General features: G+C 40.8%; 1 protein-coding gene across 2 annotated transcripts in view; it reads right to left on the bottom strand.

The window, feature by feature from the left end:
• Nucleotides 1-21,096, bottom strand: part of LOC5575719 (phosrestin-2) — a 149,710-nt gene that overhangs the window by 11,987 nt on the left and 116,627 nt on the right. For both annotated transcript variants that reach the window (XM_021850170.1, XM_021850171.1), the window contains 2 exons: nt 10,422-10,577; nt 1,279-1,417 (listed from right to left, as the gene is read on the bottom strand). In XM_021850170.1, the coding sequence (XP_021705862.1) occupies nt 1,279-1,417; nt 10,422-10,577 (295 nt within the window). The remainder of the gene's footprint in view (nt 1-1,278; nt 1,418-10,421; nt 10,578-21,096) is intronic.

Genomic DNA, 21,096 nt, shown 5'->3' with positions numbered 1-21,096 from the left:
TATACAGTTGGAAATCGGTATATCGCAAAATCCAGATAATATAGAAACTTGGGGTCTTTAGTAAACTTGTTCTGGAGGTGAAGCGTTATCTGATGGTACCTCATTTAATTCAGAATTAGACCGCTAGATGGCACTTAGTGGGAATGAAAGTTTTACTTTTTATTTTCAGATATTTCAGGATACTGACCATTTAGAAGGATGGCGTCTTCGGCAAAGTTGTTTAGTAAATTAAGGACTATCATTGTTCGAGCTAGTTGATTCAAAATTTTGCCACTAGGCGGCGCTAGTGAGCATGAAACTTTTGTTTGCAGATATCTCAGGAGAAATTTCATTGCATTAATAAGGATCTACACTGGAATCCCTCGCTCCATCCTGAGATCTTAGGATTTGGAAACGATTGTGACAAAACACGAGCTTAGTGATGCTGACAAATAGCTACAAAAAATAAAATATTTTATGCTTACACTTGCAACCTAGTGGGAGAAATCTGAGTTCGAGTATCTGTCATTGGACGGTGCCGGGGTCTGCCCATGGGCTTGTGGCAGGTCGCGTAAAGACTGTACCGATACGCAAATCGGGTGATTTCTCATAGATCGCCATGGCATCTTTAGTGTTAGCCATTACCACTCTGCAGGCCACATTCCACGGAATCGAGTTGGCACTCTGGTATATGTGATCAAACTATGCTCGTTTCCGACTCTTGAATTTGCCTCTCTGAATGCTGCACCATGGTCTTCCCTTTGTGCTTCTGTGCCTGTGCGTAGTTCTTTTCATCTAGCTCAGAGGAAGATCGCTCGTAGATGAAGATTCTGGCGGATAATGTTTGAAAATGGTTCTCCGGCGAAACTGATTGGACTGATACGTGCAAAATCTCAAAACTCCATGTCTAAAGTTGGGGTTGGATATTAGAGGGTTAAACAATCAGTAATTTGTAAAGAAAACATATTGGTGGTTCATTAATAAATACGGTATAGCGGGTTCAGTATATTGTACGCCACCGGCAAAACTGTGATACAGGAGGCGGTCTATAAAACTACTAAATTGCATTGCTTGCGCTATCTACATATAATGTTTCAACAATTCTTAGTTGGGAGTGGTCTACCATTTGGTTTTAAGTCTGAGAGCTCAGTGAAAAGCATCGAACCGTACACAATTGCAGCTCGCAACTAAAGACCTCTGACATTTATTGCTCCACCACCGATAGCACTACTGGGGCACATCAAACAATTAATGTATGCAAAGCAAACCGTAAAAGAAAAAAAATGGCTTCTGACTTACCTCTAACCGGAAGCAGCGAATACGACGCATGCAGAGTGTCTCCCGGTCCGATGTGTTTGCTGACGTCCACTTCGGCGACAACGTTTTTGAACTTCCCGTTGCTGAACATACAGACGTCCACATGCTGAACGGCAACCAGCTGCGGCGCGCAAAATGGAAATTGAGAGGAAAGAACAACAAGAATGGTTAGTTTTCGCGGCGGTGCTATAGAGTATGGTGGGACAAACGTTCAAGTAGAGTAAAAGTTTCTTTTTAAGCTATCTAGCCCAATTTACAAAAAGTACTGTAAATGTCATGTTGATTCGAGTGTTGTTCGAATTAGAGGTTTCACTCCAAACATAATAGAAATTGATTAAGATTTGGAAAATGTATCGTTTTTTATTGGTTTTACATTAGGGATTTGTAATTTTCGGTAAAACTTCGGAACATGATAAAAATAAAATCTTATTCTATTATTTATGCAAGGGCGTTAAAGGCATCCTTATGAGTGCTTTATGTTGTTGCTTTAGTTTTATGAAAAAGTGCTACCTATTTTTTTCAAGTGTTATAGCTTTTTTTCTGAAAATATTGATTATTCCAGTAAGGTCGAACTTTTGCCCCACCTTACTCTACTGGTTCATATGTGGCGATTGGCGTGCCCACTTCATAACGCTATGACTCCTCGGAGTGCCGGAAGCGAGTGGATTTACCGTAATTGGTTTCGGTGCATCGTACAATATTTCCCTAACACGTTTTATGTGTTCATATTTCTGGGAACGGGCAACAGCTAATAGAAAAAAAAACTGTGTAAACAACCACAGTTCAGGCCAAAGCTAGAGTTATTAGGGCCCATTCAGAAATTTCATAACGCTGAAGGGGGTGGGTGGGTGTCCTCGTGCTGTTACGGTTCATACACAATTTGTAAAATATTCATACAAAAAGCGTTTCGAGGGGGTGGGTGGGTGTCGAATATGGCCAATTTTTCGTTATGAAATTTGTGAATAAACCCTTAGGAAACATATATTGCTCAATTTGCATTTCAGAAAATGCTCGAATATTATTACGTAGATGATCCAGCATCCAGCAGCTTAGCTGCCATATTTAAAAGTTATGGCTAAACGAGTAGTGGAACAAACTACAACTGTTGGTTTTATCAATGCGAGTTATAACTAGGCATACATTATTGCAGGTTTTTGATTTATGCTGTGTAGTGGAATATGTTTCGTGATGATGCATGCACAAGAATGCTCAGAAGTATGCAGCATGTATACCGGCTATGCTCTATGCGTATTCATGAGATAGAATAGAAAATTATTCGTCTGCTATGGACCGATGCACAAGTTCACGAATTTGACGTTTGAGCGGTGCCGAATTCACTAGTTTCCATAGTCACGTAAATATCAGGTATCAGGTACCAGAAGGCCGGCTCCAAAGGCACGTTCCCCACCAGTTGGGAGATTTGTGCCATCGCCATGTTTGAGCCTATTTCATCATCTACCCGATGGGAGAGGAAAGGGAAGGGAAAGATGGGAGGAAATAGGAGTGGGGGTCCCTTGAAGAGGGAAGATCGCATAAGCGAAATGAGAGCATGTAGCTCCATACCACAATGGGTTCGAACAGCGCCCTAAAAAGGGCACTGCAAAACGCATGAGCGTAAAGAGAGCCTATAGCTCATTACCACAGCGGGTTAAGAATAACAGGATGTCCTGAAGATTCAGGCTTCTGTATTCAGTTTCACTTAATAAGTGTTTACCAAGTAATTGGAATCGCATTTGCGCAAAAACTGGACAGTTACATATCAGGTGATACGAAGTTCCATAATCGGAGTCACAACTATCACACAAAAATGAGTCAGCACGCTGAATATTTGCCATGTGATAGTTGAGTCGGCAGTGGCCTGTCAACGCTCTGACCAAGAGACTGCAATTCTGCTTTGACAGATTTGTTAAATACTTCGCCACCTTTGGAGATGGCTCAGTAATATACAATTTTGTTTGACGACACGACTCCAAACTATTCCAATATTGCTTGTGCTGAGTTACCGCCCAAGAGTTTATCTGAAGCTTCACCCAGCACTTCGAAATTGGAATAGCCGGCTCAGGGCCAATGAAGTCATGCGATGCTCCATCGCGAGCTAGCTCATCAGCCAATTCATTTCCAGCGATGGAAGAATGGCCAGGTACCCATACAAGGTTTACAGAGTTGACTGAATTCAGTTCCTCAATTTGAGTTCGACATGCGATAACAAGCTTCGACCTTGAGTTGGCCGAAGCGAGAGCTTTTATAGCAGCCTGACTATCTGAACAGAAGTATATGACTTTACCCATTACGCGCTGATGAAGTGCTGATTGCACTCCACACATAAGAGCAAATATTTCCGCCTGAAAAACGGTGCAGTTTCTACCAAGTGAGTAAAACTGATTCAGCCTTAGCTCACGAGAATATACTCCTGCACCAGCTCTACCTTCAAGAAGGGAGCCATCAGTGTAACATACTATATTGTTTGATATACTTCTTTCCAAATAGCCAGACGTCCACTCTTCCCGTGAAGGGAATTGTGTGGTAAATGTCCTGTAAGGAAAGTTACAAGCAATTGTGAGATCACTTGGAGCAAGGACAATTTTGTCCCAATTCACCAAAAGTGGAAACAACGAAGTGTGTGTAGATCTACGATTCACTGGATTTTTCTCCAGTAGATCCAGTACCCATAAACGGTAAGAGCAAGAAAGTGCTTCTTGTTTAAGATATATGTGTAGTGGCGCAACGTCGAAAAGGGCCTCGAGCGCTGCTGTGGGAGTTGTAGAGAACGCACCAGACATCGCCATCAAGCACATCCTTTGGAGATGGCCCAATTTTGATTGGATTGTTCTCACTTCGCCCTTTTGCCACCACACAAGACATCCATATGCCAATATTGGTCGAACAACTGTTGTGTAAATCCATTTGATATATTTGGGTTTGAGGCCCCAAGTTTTACCAAAGGTTCGCCGGCATTGACCGAAGGCCATACAAGCTTTTTTGACTCTGAAATCAATGTGAGCTGTCCATAAAAGTTTGGAATCTAGAATGACTCCGACATACTTTACTTGATCAGTCACATTAATCTCAGTGCCAAAAAGACGTAAAGGTCGAATTCCATCGCGGTTTCGTCTTTCCGTAAAAAGAACAATAGATGTTTTATTCGGGTTAACCGAAAGGCCATATTGGCGACACCAACTCTCGACTACCTGAAGAGCACTTTGCATCAGGTCGAATAGGGTGCTTATGCACATACCAACTATCAGAGCTAGATAGTCGTCGGCAAATCCATAAGTTGGAAAACCGCAATTATTGAGTTGCCTCAATAGCGTATCTGCTACGAGATTCCACAAAAGTGGTGACAAGACTCCCCCTTGGGGGCATCCGCAAACACTCAATTTTCGAATCGCTGCTTGACGCAATGTCGAGAAGAGATGTCGGTTTTTGAGCATTTGATGAATCCAATTGGTAATCATTGTAGGTAGCCCATGGTTTCGTGCGGCTTCCAATATGGCATCGAAAGACACGTTATCAAAGGCACCCTCAATATCCAAGAAAACACCCAAGCACGATTGCTTCTGAGCGAATGCTTTCTCGATATCGTATACAACTTTGTGTAAAAGAGTCACTGTGGACTTTCCAGATTGGTAAGCATGTTGATTCACATGAAGAGGCATGTTTGCCAAATAAACATCACGGATGTGATGATCGATAATGCGTTCCAGACATTTCAGAAGAAAAGAGGTCAGACTGATTGGTCTAAAACTCTTCGCTTCCTCATACGACGCACGTCCTCCTTTTGGGATAAACTTTACAGTAATATCACGCCAGGATTTGGGAATGTACCCGGTAGCAAAACTGCTTACAAGTAGCTTTTTCAAAACATGTTTGATAGACTCAAATCCCTTTTGGAGCAGAACAGGATAAATCCCATCCGCTCCTGGAGATTTGAAAGAAGCAAAACTATTAAGTGCCCATTGAATCGATTCAGTAGTTACGATACTGCGAGCCGAGGCCAGAGACTCGTAACTACATGAAAAGACATTTGGTTCATCCGTAGATGCTATGTCCACACATCCGGGGAAGTGTGTATTGAATAAACATTCTAAAACTTCTTCATCGGAAGAAGTAAAGTCACCATTAGGTAAGCGAATTTCGTTCACTTGGAAATCCTTAGATTTTGCAAGAATTTTGTTCAACCGACTGACTTCACTCAAACTGGAAACATTTGTACAAAGGTTTTTCCAGCCGGATCGTTCAGCAGAACGAAGAGCCTTCTTGTAAGCCTTGCGAGCCGACTTAAACGACTCTGATCCAGCTGAACGGCGTCTGTTCCAACTCCTTCTACATTGTTTCCTGAGTCTAGTCAGATCAGAATTCCACCATGGGGTCCCTCTTGTAGTCTTTACAGACCGCAGAGGACATGCTTCTTCAAAAGCTTCCATAATGTAGGATGTTGTAGTATCAACGGCATCATCCAGATCACTTGGATTTTCAATGGACGGAGAATATCCATGAAATTTGGTCGCAACCAATTCAATGTAGAGTTCCCAGTTTGTTGACCGGGGATTCCTAAAACGCAAAGTCTGCGCAGTTACATTTGAATGTTCAAAGAAGATGTAGCGATGATCAGATAATGATTCCTCATCTGATACATGCCAATTCGTCAACTCGTGACTGATTCTATTCGAGCAGAGCGTTATGTCTAACACTTCTTCTCTATTAGAAACCATGAAGGTTGGGCGATTGCCTATGTTAAGTAATCCAAGGTCTGTACTACTTAAGTATTCCATCAGACTGGAGCCTCTCAAATTGATATCCGAGCTGCCCCAGATGATGTGATGAGCATTGGCATCACTGCCCACAATCAGCGGAAGGCCTTTTGTTACGCAGTGTACGACAACTCGTTTGAAGTCATCCGTTGGGGATGGTTCATCATGTGGTAAATATACCGAACAATAGACGTATTTCCTGTTGAGGTCACCAACAGAAACATCGATTGTGACAGCACATACATCTCTGGTAGTTAACTCAGAAATGAGTGTAGCAACGATTGCTTTATTAACGAGCACGCATGCGCGAGGCATGGAGCGCGAGTTTGCCATTTCAAGCTTGCTAAAAGTAGCAAAAACTGGGTCCACAAGGTTACCTAGATAGAAGTTCCCTCTACGAAAGTAGGGTTCTTGAACTAGCGCCACTTGGGCTGCACCATTTTGCATGAGTCTGCAAAGATTGATCGTTGCTGTTCTTTTATGCTGAAGATTGATCTGAGCTAACCTAACCGTAGCCACTACCCAAACTAGGCAGGATTAAGCTTTTTGCAATCTCAGCACGAAAAAGACCAGCAACGAAAAAACCAGATCGGTATCCATTTAAAGTCGCCAAAGGCGAAAGAGCACAGAATACACTGTGTAAAACGCATAATGCGAATCCATATAGGTGATAATTTAAATTAAATGTCAACATATTCATAATCCCACCTTTATTAAGCCTCAAGATAGAGACTGAAGAAGGGCAGCCGATTATCTCGGAGAAACACAAGGTCACCTGCACCATTGCTCCGGGTAGCACAGGAAGAACTCAATACTGTGGAGGGCGCCCTGGTACCCCACAGGCTCCGTTTGCGGTTAGGTTTTATTTAGACCCCCCTAACCATTCATTCCTAGGCACGGTACGCATCACACCATAAATTAGGGGTCACCTGTGAGGTGGACTTTTACCACCGGAACAGGCAGTCCGTAGTGTTAATTCTTAGCCAGTTGAAACAACCGCTACCGACACTACGCGGCTATCTAGGCTGCTCGGGAAAAGGAGGTTAATATTGATGATTAACTCCTGACGGACCCAAGCAGCCATTAAGAATTTGACGTTTGAGCGGTGCCGAATTCACTAGTTTCCATAGTCACGTAAATAACACAGCACCGCTAAAACGTCAAATAGTGAACCCGTGCATAGGTCCATACTCACGTTTCTAATTTCAATAGCATTGAATCATCGTTGGGAGCCCAGATAGCCGTAGCGGTAAACGCACAGCTATTCAGCAAGACCAAGCTGCGGGTCGTGGGTTCGAATCCCACTGGTCGAGGATCTTTTCGGGTTGGAAATTTTCTCGACTTCCCAGGGCATAGAGTATCTTCGTACCTGCCACACGATATACGCATGCAAAAATGGTCATTGGCATAGTAAGCTCTCAGTTAATAACTGTGGAAGTGCGCATAAGAGCACTAATCTGAGAAGCAGGCTCTGTCCCAGTGGGGACGTAACGCCAGAAAGAAGAAGAATGAATCATCGTGAGGTAATAGAGCAATGCTGAGAAAAAAGTACCTACTACGTTCTGGGAATCGTATTTAGTACTAGAAAAGGTATTGTAAAATGAGGAAACTTTGGTGGTTTTTTGGAAGAGTTATTGATTATTTTTGCATTCTGTCGTAAAAATTTTCATTGATTGTTAATTTAAATTAAAACAAGTACTTATACCTTAGACATTGATTGCAGTTAAGAAATTGTATGAGTGGACCAGTAAATACGTAAAAATTCGTTGAACCCGTTAGCGAAAGCTAGCGGTGGTAGTCCCAGTTGAACACCATATTGAAAAAAAACTCTTAAAAGGTCACTTCTTCTTTCATTTATTCACTGAACATGGTTACAACAATGAACAAAAGGAAAGGTGAATCTCTGAGTTCATAACTTCCTTCCAAAAAAGTGGGGTTTAAAACTTTCACTAAACGTAGCAAAAATGGAAGAAATCTCGCATAACTTCTGATCTCGCCCTAAAAGCCATTGGTAACCATGTGTGTAGCTCGTTGTTTCTGAGCATTTGAATGGATTTTCATGTCATTTAACAACGCTATGGGGAAGAAAGGATCAATATCTACCTGCCCACTCTTGATCCGTCTTAAAAACGTGAGGAGAAGGCAATTTCAACGCACTCGCGATCCTGTTATGAAAATTATATGGCAGGATTTGCAGAAAGAAATCAAGAAACGTTTTGCTCAATTAAGAAACAAAAATTTTGAAAATAAAATTTCTCAATTGGACCCTGGCTCTAAGCCCTTTTGGAAATTATCTAAAATCTTGAAAAAACCTCAGAAGCCAATACCGGCATTGAAAGAGGAAAACAAATTATTACTAACTAATTGCGAAAAAGCTCAAAAACTTGCTATGCAGTTTGAAAGTGCGCACAATTTTAATTTAGGACTTACTAGTCCAATTGAAAATGAAGTTACTCAGGAGTTCGAAAATATTCTCAATCAAGAGAACGTTTTCGAAAATGCCTGGGAGACTGATTTGGAAGAAGTGAGAACTATTTGTTGGAGAGCAGTAGGCTATGAAAAAGAACGAAGAAAAAAAAAACATTACTTGTCAAACCGCGTGTTAGATTAGTGCAATAAAGCAAAAACCTCCAAATTAGAAACCGTTTAAATTGTTATTTCATTCTCCATTGCGGAGATTTCCCGAATAAATAGGAAGAAGTGTTCCGTCGGATTGTTTCCGACCATTTGCAGGCGAGCGAAACGTGCCAGCCACTGTGCAGAAGCAAGAAGAGCTCCCGAGAAGACTTTCCCGTCGCATTTGGTCCTTCTCCGTTTCCCAGGTGTGCCCGTCCCTGTCGGTGAATCCGAGCGAGCGAATCCTGAAACACTATTATTAAAAAAAATCAAAAATATGAAAGCTCCTGGCGATGATGGAATTTTCTACATCCTCATCAAGAAACTTCCAGAAAGTAGCTTATCATTTTTGGTTGATATATTTCAATTAGCATATTTTCCTGAAAAATGGAAAAATGCTAAAGTTGTTTCAATTTTAAAACCAGACAAAAATCCAGCTGAAGCTTCTAGCTATCGTCCAATCAGTTTGCTTTCCTCCATCAGTAAACTTCTTGAAAAGGTTATTTTGAACAGAATGATGGCCCACATCAACGCAAATTCAATTTTTGCCAATGAACAGTTCGGATTCCGCCATGGACATTCGACCACTCATCAACTTTTACGTGTAACAAATTTGATTCGTTCGAACAAATCTGAAGGCTATTCTACTGGTCTTGCTCTTCTAGACATAGAAAAAAGCATTCGACAGTGTTTGGCATGAAGGTTTGATTGTAAGGTTAAAGAACTTTAATTTCCCAACATACATTGTTAGAATAATGCAAATTTATCTGTCAAATCGTACACTTCAGGTTAATTATCCGAACTCTAGATCTGAAAGACTTCCTGTGAGAGCTGGCAGGCACTTTGGGACCAATATTATACAATATTTTCACATCTGACTTACCTGAGTTACCTCAGGGATGTTAAAAATCTTTGCCTGCGTGTCATAGATTGCAGAAGAGTTTGGATATTCTTACTTTATACTTGCAAAAATGGAAGATTTCTCCTAATGCTCTCAAAACTCAACTAATAATATTCCCACATAAACGAAAAGCTCTGCCCTTTTGCTAACAAAATGTCATTAAAAGCTTATTTTAGTTCTACTAATTTAGTATGAACAGAATACCTAGATATAAATGCATGTAATGTTCGAAATGATAAGAAAACAAAAATGAATTCATTGAGCCAAACTAAACTGTCTAGCGAAATTCGAGTTTGACAACGTTTCAAATGATAGTGGTGTATTTTATTTTAGTAGAAATAAAATAGGGGGTATAAAAAACGTAATCATTCTCAGTGGTATTGCTCTATTATGATCATAGCGGGCACCAAAACGAGAAGAATAACCTCAATGTAATATGCAAGAGCCAAGTGCCGCCATCAGCTTCTCAGAATCTAATGAATATGTATCATGCGGTAGTTGCATGGTAATATAAATACACATTTCACATGATTCACTGTACAAAATAGAGCTTTGTGCCAGTTTTCAACCCAACTTCAATTTTATTTGGCATACTTTTTTCGTGGTAAACCTTTTCGGTTGATTTCTTTGTTTCAAGGAGTTTGAATTCTTAGAAAACGTACCTAAATTAACTTCGAAACACCAAAAAGGTACCAAATCCCACCTAAATCAACGAAAAAAACCCTCAGTGTTTCCAAGAAAAGATGCGACCATAAGATTTTCCACCGGCGGCGGCACACAAGTGGAGCCTCGACTCTTTTTCTTGAATACCTACATATGGATGGAACAGAACCCACCGCACACTTCACAATACTCACCCGAATTTTCCGCACGATTTTCCGGCTGTCGTTTTTTATGTCGAGCGTCACCGTAACGTTTTCCCCGTGCACATATGCCGCTTTGTTAAGGGAGGCTTTCAGGTTCACACGGCCGTCGGCCCACAGGAACGGTTTGTCCACGGATACCTGCGGTCCCTGCAAGAATCGGGTGCGTTGCGTTGCCGTGGCCGGATGTTGGAATTGTAATGGAAATTATGGTTGGCATGGTGGTAGAGAGAGAGAGAGAGACAGAGAAAAAAGTGAAAGAGAAATGATTTTTTTTTTCGGAATGGATATTTTATTTTTCAATTGTCGCAAACTCGTTCAACTGTTACTCTATTGCATATTATCGAGCTGCAAATTCTCGGTTGGTGGTTTTACATGAGTCGTTCCCGGTGACATTGTTATTTTCACAATGGAGCCAAAGTGTGCAGGGAGACATGGATGTGTGGTAAAATAATATGTATGGCGCGATAAAGAGCGCGTTTTTGCTATGGATAATTGTTTTGTGGCACACACACATTACATTTATTTTAAAGGGCAGTTTTTGGTACTTTTGTTCTACAAACTAAATTAAACTAAATTTTCTATATAGGAGAAGGTTTCGACCGTGATTGTTTTTTTAAATTATTATTGTTCTATGGCTAATACTAAATTTTCTATCAAATATATACATCTTTATTTTCTTTCAAATAAAAAATGTCAACTATTAATATGAAACAATCCGGAATAGGTGGCTGTCCAAATGGTTGACTTGTGTACCTTTAAAGATTTCAAAGGCACCAAGCTGAAGAAATATGAGCATGAGCATAGATGACCGTAGAATTTGTTGTTGCTGATTGCGTGATTGATCAGAACAATCGAAGTTGTACAGAGATTTGATGATAGCTTGTGTTCAAATCGAGAGCTCAAAACTTTAAAGCCAATAACTGCGATGGCCACGTCTTGAGTGTTTCGTAGGGCCCAAGCAAGACGCTTTGTTTTCGGGACGCCGGGAGATTGTTTTTCGTTTCGCGAGTTTTGCTGGGCAGTGTTTCGTAGGGCCCAAGCAAGACGCTTTGTTTTCGGGACGCCGGGAGATTGTTTTTCGTTTCGCGAGTTTTGCTGGGCAGTGTTTCGGAGGGCCCAAGCAGGACGCTTTGTTTTCGGGACGCCGGGAGATTGTTTTTCGTTTCGCGAGTTTTGCTGGGCAGTGTTTCGGAGGGCCCAAGCAGGACGCTTTGTTTTCGGGACGCCGGGAGATTGTTTTTCGTTTCGCGAGTTTTGCTGGGCAGTGTTTCGGAGGGCCCAAGCAGGACGCTTTGTTTTCGGGACGCCGGGAGATTGTTTTTCGTTTCGCGAGTTTTGCTGGGCAGTGTTTCGTAGGGCCCAAGCAAGACGCTTTGTTTTCGGGACGCCGGGAGATTGTTTTTCGTTTCGCGAGTTTTGCTGGGCAGTGTTTCGTAGGGCCCAAGCAAGACGCTTTGTTTTCGGGACGCCGGGAGATTGTTTTTCGTTTCGCGAGTTTTGCTGGGCAGTGTTTCGGAGGGCCCAAGCAGGACGCTTTGTTTTCGGGACGCCGGGAGATTGTTTTTCGTTTCGCGAGTTTTGCTGGGCAGTGTTTCGGAGGGCCCAAGCAGGACGCTTTGTTTTCGGGACGCCGGGAGATTGTTTTTCGTTTCGCGAGTTTTGCTGGGCAGTGTTTCGGAGGGCCCAAGCAGGACGCTTTGTTTTCGGGACGCCGGGAGATTGTTTTTCGTTTCGCGAGTTTTGCTGGGCAGTGTTTCGTAGGGCCCAAGCAAGACGCTTTGTTTTCGGGACGCCGGGAGATTGTTTTTCGTTTCGCGAGTTTTGCTGGGCAGTGTTTCGTAGGGCCCAAGCAAGACGCTTTGTTTTCGGGACGCCGGGAGATTGTTTTTCGTTTCGCGAGTTTTGCTGGGCAGTGTTTCGGAGGGCCCAAGCAGGACGCTTTGTTTTCGGGACGCCGGGAGATTGTTTTTCGTTCCGCGAGTTTTGCTGGGCAGTGTTTCGGAGGGCCCAAGCAGGACGCTTTGTTTTCGGGACGCCGGGAGATTGTTTTTCGTTTCGCGAGTTTTGCTGGGCAGTGTTTCGTAGGGCCCAAGCAGGACGCTTTGTTTTCGGGACGCCGGGAGATTGTTTTTCGTTTCGCGAGTTTTGCTGGGCAGTGTTTCGTAGGGCCCAAGCAGAGTTCTGTTTGATCCTTCGACCTTGGGCAGTGCGTCAAGAAAGCCCGAACAGTTTTTTTTTTATTCTTTTTGGGTCGCACGCTTATTTTTTTTTTCCTGAGTGCTTTTTTATAGCCGAGCAAACGAGTGAAGCCGAAAGTGGATTGTGGCTGCTCAGTCAAGGATAACGGATCAATTGGTGAGCTCGTTTCATGCTACTATTTCTAATCTATAAAATATGTATGACTGCACATTCAATCGTTACAATGGTGGGATGTAAATATGATTTTTCAACAAACTATGGATGGTTCGTCACTGTGAGTGTCGACACAAACTCTGATTCATGATTTATTTATGTTTAACATTTTTTTTCAGAACACCTCTTATATACCTTTATTTTTGTAATTAAAAAAAACTTTGAATGGTTCGACACTACAAGTGTAGACTTGCGAAAGGTTCACTTTATTCAACAACTTTGGATGGTTCGCCACTGTAAGTGTCGGCATAAGAATAAAAGTGTTCTATGATGTCCCAACCAATCGAGTTTTTTGTTTTTCTTTTCAAATGAGTAAAATATAATAACACATGCTTTCGTCCTGACAGCTGTAGGAATGTTACATTTAGGTATTTGTTCAACAAACTTTGAATGGTTCGTCACCTCAAGTGTCGGCATAATTTCCCTCTACATAGAAATTTTTCATATCAAATGAAAAGATTATATTTACGTATAAGCATGTATATATCTCACAAATCATTGTTTATCATGGTCTAATCACTTATCAAAGTGAATCCTATGACCCAACGATCCTCCCCATTAACAAACATCCCTCCCAGTAACCTTTGTGGAGATGCAGAGGCAAACACGGTCTCCAAAAAGCAAAGGTTACACACTAACATTCCTTCCCCCAATCCCACCTGACTGCAAGGACGTGGCCGGCGCCGTTATTGACCCTGTATAAATAGAGGCACTGAATTATGCACACTGAAGAAGATTATGGCCAATCCCAGCCGAACTTCTAGTTGATTCTTTGTGCATTTTCACTGACTTCGGTCAATCACGGAATAGCAACCATTGATATGTGTAGTCAGTCTAAGCTAAGCTAATAACTGCGATGGCCACGTCTTTACGGAAATCGGGAAAAGACTGAAATATTAGTTAGACAACTATTGTTACTAGAAATCGAGTATACCTCTGTATCTCCCCAGTTGTCATGGAAAGGATATTGGGTTCGTGGGATAAGGCAAGGATCTGGGGGTCACTTATGGTTGGTGATGCGATCTATGATATATTAACGCCTAAACGGATTCAATCGATTATCGCATTGTACATCGACAAGTTGTCCTTGAGCGCCTCACAGGAGCATGCGTCGTCATCAAAATCTCAAACACTCGAATTCGGAATCAATACCTCAATAATTCGGGAAGAATGCGGGTGCTTCCCAAGAAATTGAGAGACTTACAATTCCATGATCTGAGTTTCCAATCGTTAGTCCGTTTTCGATGCCTGGGTCTATGCCGATCGTTCCGGTGCGAATTTACATTGTATGCTTCCTGATTGAGAGAGAGAGTCCCACGCTTGCACTAGGACGATGATCAGCCGCTCCTAACATGTAGAGCAGACGTTGTTTTGATCCGCCCTAACATGGATGACAGACGCTCTGATAAGCTACACTCTCAGAAGAGAGGAGCCCCCCCCCCCCCCAAGATCCCATGGGGTTGGTTACCCGATCTTCCCTACGGTTACTCATATCCCAGGCGGCACCACGGGGAGGTAGGGATAGGAGTTACAGGACAAGAGGCTAAGGACCACAAATGGAGTCTATTTTATAACTGCAGGTACGCGAAGTATCAATGGTAAGCATTGTCCAGTCATTTACCACCACTTCATGCATACCTTCAGGAATTCATCATGGCATTCTTCCAGAGATCCCTTCATAGATCTTCTACAAATTATTGAAGATTTCCTCTACTAAGTTCTTCAACAATCAATTAAAAACAATCATTAAGTGATTTCAAGTGAGGTTTATCCAAAAACTCGTTCATAATAAAAAAAAACAAGTATTTATCGAGCAACGGACTCATGTTCCGTAACCGGTCGTTTGAGAACATCGCGACCCATTGGAAGCCCACACAATAGAAACCTCAGCCAGCGCAGTTGCTGGCTAGTGTAGTGTGCTATTTCCATACCTAAAAAATAATACGCTCTCGGGCTAGGCATTGGAGATATATAGAAAGCGTTGTGTTTGGATGGGCATCTAATTCTTCCGAAAGAGGTGCACTTTGCGAAAAAGAACCACGTGATTATTGAGCTGAAATCGAATTCAGGTTAACTTCTGCGTCCATGAGTCCTCTCATGGCGTAGGGGTAACGCGCCCTAACTAGACATCAGGGAGTCGTGAATTCGATTTTTACTGAGAAGACGTGTAACTTTTTCGCAAAACTTCACATCAATTTGTCCATTTAATCCAATTGCAAAGTATATGTAATGTTTAGCTTTTCGACCTTTGAATTATTTTATGGTAGAACCTCTGACGCAAATCAGGTAGATTTTTCTGGTCAAAATTCCCGTGAAACTCTGGTAATATTCTCAGTGTTAAATCTGGAAGAACTCCTGGGGGAAATTCCTTAAAAGAACTCATCTTTCGAAAAATTACTGGTGAAGTGAAGTCTCTGAAGATATTACTGGTAGAATCTTTGTATCAAATTGTGGTCGATTCCCTTGAGAAATTCGTTATGGGAACTATTGGTGGAATCCTTGGAGGCATTTTCCAAAATGTTTTAAAAGAATCTCAGGAGGATATTTTGAACTCTCGGTAAAATTACCGGAAAAATATTGGTGAAGTTTTTGAATGAATTTCTAGTGAAATCTATTAGAATTCCAGTCGAAATCCTTGGAGGTTTTTCTAATAATCCTGGAGAATTACCTGGACAAATTCCTGATGAATTCAATGGAAGGACGTCTGGTGGAATCCTTATATAAATCTCTGGTGAATTTATGTAAAGGATTTTTAGTTGGAATCCTTAGGGGAAATTCTAGTAGAATTTTCAAAGCAATTCCTCGTGGAATCACTGAAGGAATTCTAGAAGGAATTCTCGAAGGAATTCCTGTTTTGAATTCAAGGAGGTACTCCTGATAGAGTCACTTGATGATAAACTGGTAGATTCCCTAATTACTAATGAAATATTTATAAGAAATTTGTGGTAAAATCCCTCGAGGAATTTTTGATAAAATCTGTACATAGAATAGATAGAATCCCTATAGTAACTTCTGCTGTAATATCTAGAAGAACTTCTGAACTCCTAATGGAATCTCTGAAAGAACTCCTGATGAACTTCTTATAGGAATTCCTGATGAAATTCCTGCATTAACAGAAAGTCCGAAGAAGAAATCCTAATGGAATTCCTTGAGGAGTCTCTGATATAATCTCTAGAATAAATCCAGATGCAATCTCCGAGGGAACTCCTGATGGAACCTCTAGAGGAACTTCTGAAAGAACTGCACAAATCCTTTTGGAATTCCTGGAGGAACTCTCAATGCAATCCCTGGTGGAACTTCTAATAGAGTCCCTAAAAGAATTCCTGATTGAATTCTTTGAGGAACTCCTGATTAAATCCCTAGAAGAGCTCCTGTGGAAAGGCTTAGGGTAATGCCTGATAAAATCTCTAAATGTACTCCTGATGTAATCCTCAGAAGAATTCCTGATGTGATCCCTAGAGGAACTTGATGTAAACACTATAAGAATTCCTGATGATATCCCTGGAACAATTCCTGATAAGTTTACTGATGTAGCTCCTGATAGAACTCCTTGTGATATCTCTAGAAAAAATACTGAAGGAATTCTTGAGGAATCATGATATTCCTGATAGAATCTTTTGGGGGCATTCCAGGTGGAATCTCTGAAGAAACTCCTGATAGAATTTCTGGAGAAACTTCTGATGGAATTCCTAGAGGAGTTCCAGGTGAAATTCCTGAAGAATCTTCTGATGGAATCCCTGCAGGAATTATAGATTGAATCTCTGAACGAACTCCTGATGAAATCCCTAGAGCAACTGAAACTACCCCTATAGGAGTTCCAGTTGGAATCTCTGAAAGTACTTCTGATGGAATCCCTAGAGAAACTTCTAATGGAATCCCTAGAAAAACTTCTGATAGAATCTCTAGAGGAATTCCAGGTGGAATCTCTGGAGAAACTTCTGATGGAATTCTAGCTGAAATCCCTGAAAATACCCTTGATGGATTCCATAGAGGTACTTCTAATGGAATCCCTAGAGGATCTTCCGTTGTAATTCTAGAGTAAATCCTGAAACCCTGAAGGAACTCCTGATGGAATTCTTCGTGGAACTCACGATAGAGCCTTTAGAAGTTTCCCTTATGGAATTCCTAGGCGAACTCTTGTTTAAATCCCTAGAATAACTCATGATTCTTAGAGGAACTCCTGATGGAATCTTTAGAGGAACTTCTGAAAGAACCCCTGCAGAAATTTATGGTGAAATCTCTGAAGGGACTCCCTGGATGAAGTCCTAATGTAATTCCTAGAGGAATTCTTTTGGAATCTCTGGAGAAACTCTCAATGGAATCCCTGGAGGAACTCCTAAAGGAATCCCTAATTGAATGCATATAGGAATGCCTGATAGAATATCTATAGGAACTCCAGATGGAATCTTTTGAGGAACCCCTAATCAAATCCCTAGAAGAACTCCTGATGGAAGACTTGGAGAATGCCTGATGAAACCCCTAAAAGAACTCCTGATTTAATCCCCAGAAAATTCCTTATGTAATCCATAGACACTGAAAGAATCTTTTGGAGGCATTTCAGGTGGAATCTCTGAAGAAACTCCTGATGGAATCTCTGGAGAAACTTCTGATGGAATTGCTTGAGGAACTCCTAATGGAATCCCTAGAAGAGTTCCATATGGGATCCCTGATACAACTCCTGATGGAATCCCTGGAGAAAATTCTGATAGAATTGCTTGAGAAACTCCTGATGGAATTTATAGAGGAGTTCCAGAAATCCATTGAAAAATTTCTGATGGAACTCCTTATGGAATTTCTAGAAGAGCTTGATGGAATCCTTAGAGGAAATCCTGACGGAAACCCTGAAGAAACTCCTAATGGCATCCTTCGTGGAATTCACGATAGAATCTTTGGAAGTTTTTCTTATGGAATTCCTGGGCGTACTCGTGTTTAAATCCCTAAAATAACTCATCATCCTTAGAGGAACTCCTTGATTTTGATGGAGTTGCTGTTGAAATATCTGAAGGAATTCCTGGCGGAATCTTAACAATTATTTCTGATGGAAACTCCTGAAATCCCTTGAGGAACATTTGATGGAAACCCATGAGGAATTCTAGGTGAACTCTCGATAGGAATCTTTACAGCAATTCCTAGTCAAATCATTGGACAATCTTAATTAACCTTCTGGAGGAACACCAGCTGGAATCATGTTGAAATCACGATGAAACTCTTGAAAGATTTTTTGGTAGAATTCCTAAAGAAGTTCTTGCTCAATTACCTGGAGGATTTCCTGGTGAAATTCCTGATGGAATTCTTGTAAAAATTCCTGGTATAATACCTGGAGGAATTCCAGGAATATTGAGCTTTTGATGGAATCACAAGTAGAACTGCTGGTGGATTTGCTAAATAAATAGGATGAATATTGAGTATTGTGGGAAAACGATAGAGAAACATATAGAAACAACTCACGAGCGCAGATTTGCTAGGACACCATGGTGTCGACGCTGCGTAATTTCACGCATTTTGACTTGCCACGCATCTGCATCGCAGTTCATGGGACGCCGAAATTTCAATTTGTTTGCCCCAGGTTTATCGTATCATATCATATGTTCCCTTTTTATAAGCCAAATACTTCGCGTACATGCTTTTGTTTTTTAAAACCATTTTACTGGTCCTTTTTATTCCATCCCTCCCTATCATCGATTGCTGTTCAATTATTGAAAACATTGTCTTCCTTCCACGACAATCATCACCCACATCTCCCCTGTCAGAAATATCATGCTCTCTGCTTTGGTACGGTTTCACAATCAACTTTTCGATTTTCCCATTCTGCCGATGCGAATTTCCCGAGAAGCTGTTCACTCTGTGTTCACCTTTTTGGCCACCTCTAGCACATTTCGCTCATGTCTGAACCAACACGTAGCTTCGCTCTGGCTGGCCACCGTCTCAACCAGTAGAAGATACTTAGTCCGTGTGCAAACGACACTCCATTAAAGTGTCATCAAATTAAATTAGCTGCGTTGGCAGAGCTTTCCATCCGTTTCACGTGGCATGGATCATTTGGATTTTATTAAGTCTGAGAAGCAAACGACTAAACCCGCTGTCGTGTCAGGAATTTGGGCGGTGAATAGTATGCACAATTTTCTTTTATTACGACCGCCTCCGAAATAAGTGACAGTTCCGGATCAATGGTTTGTAACCTTGGAATCACAAAAGTGACAGTGTGCTTTTGGTTTCCAATTTTGATTGTCGTTTAAGTTGTCAATCAATCGACATAATTAGTTATTACCATGATTGATGAGGTTTGCCGCATGCCCGACTTTTATTAAATTTCTCTTTACTCTTGTGCGTTATTTCCTCAGTTCTGGTCATGATATAGTAACTGATACAGAGTACTGCTTCCAGCAACACTTGACACAAACTTAAATATGACCCTCAGCGCATTAGGCTTTTAAGTTGAAATAGTTTTGCATCTGTTTTACTGGACAGCACTCTTGGCTTGTATTTTAATTAATTAAACTTTGAATTTATGAAGTGCAACAGTAAAAAGCCACTAAGAGTAAGTAATTGCTTCTGCATGTTTTGCGGGAGATTTGGATGATGTTTCTCCACAAGAAGTATAAACTTTTGTCGCCTATTCCTGAAAGCAAAATGAAATTTTCATTATGGGTTGTGACACAAATGCTCATCACACGATATGGGCTGGTACAAAAGTAAGTAATATAGGCGAACACTCGTATCGCCTCGTATGATTTTTAACATCGCGCTTCACGAATAACGTTGACCTATTTGAGGCCCGTTGATTCGCAGAAAGTCACTTGTGAATCCATAGCATGATAGGAAGACGAGAGTACAACATTTTGAAAAGTGCTTCAATTTACAACTATAAACGGTATAATTTCCTTGAGAACAAGTTTAAATTATTACAAGCTAAAAAAAAAAACTAGTTTTCCGTTTTGCAGAAAGGTTATATGAAAGCGTTTGGACCGTTAAGAGAAGAATTTATAATGCTTCATCTTTTAATGGAGATTGAGAGGGCTCTTCTTGGTAAATTAACAATTTAGCTGAGAATAAATGGTTCACTTTCTCGTATAGGTAACAGGGTACCTTAACCTCTAGAGATTATTCAGAGAATACTGTTATTTCTCCAGAATCTGTAAATTTATCTATAAATTCTACCTGTGTTTCAGTCAAAGATTCATCCATAAATCTCTTCAAGATTCCTTCCGGGCCACTTCCAGGAATTCTTCTAGTAATATCTACAAAGATTGATCCAACAATTCTTCAAGATTTCTCCAGGAATTTGCACAAGAATTCCGCCAGAAATTTCCCTGGAAATTATTTAGACGTTTATAGTTTATTGCATATTCTGAATCTACAATAACATTGAAATAGAGACCAACTTTTAACATTTTTGATGCCCTGAAAATATTGAAAAAAAAAAACGTTTATGATCGGAATGGAAATCGTTTCATGAATAACGTTGGCCTGCGTGAGGTCCGTTGGTTCGCAGAAATACTATCGTGCATAAATAATAGGAAGACGAGTGTACGACATTTTTGGTTCGATTGGCTACTAGAAACGATATAATTTCCTCGAAAGCAAGTGAAAATGTTCACTTAAGCTTTAGAGGAAAAAAAAACCATCATCGTTAACAAATTTTCAAAACAAGTTTTTCTGCTCAAAATTGGAGCAATGCTCAATCTATCATTACATTGTAATTGCTATCTAAAATGCAGTGATGATTCTCAACGATTACTTTAAATTATTTTTAATTGTTGATGATTGAATGATGGATTCTTGAGCCTTAAAAAGCAGTTTGCCGTTTTGTGGAAGGTTATACCGCGAATCTTATATAAGGATGTTTGGACCGTTTTTAGAAAATACGTATCATATTATCTGTTAATGGAGATTGAGTGAGCTCTTCTTGATGAATTATTATTTCAGTATATTTAGTACTCTGAGATTGTGGTGCCACAAATACACACCATTGTAGACAAAAATGGCCCATTATACGGATAGGTAGCAAGTCAAGGAACTCTCAAGAGAATATTCAGAGAACGCAGTAATTTCTCCAGAAATGCTTGAGTCCTTGTAATCTAAGAATTCCACTTGAGATTCAGTTAAAGATTCATTCAGAAATCTTGCAAGAATTCCTTCTGAATCGTCTCCAGAAATTATTAGTAATTTCTGCGCTTCCAGAAGTTATTAGTAATTGCTGGAAGAATTGCTCCAGAAATTTCATCAGAGATTCTTCCGTGACGTCCTCCAGAGA

This window comes from Aedes aegypti, chromosome 3 (genome assembly GCF_002204515.2).
Source record: "Aedes aegypti strain LVP_AGWG chromosome 3, AaegL5.0 Primary Assembly, whole genome shotgun sequence".
In the NCBI taxonomy this organism is placed as follows: domain Eukaryota; kingdom Metazoa; phylum Arthropoda; class Insecta; order Diptera; family Culicidae; genus Aedes; species Aedes aegypti.
This window is presented reverse-complemented; position numbering and strand designations above follow the sequence as displayed.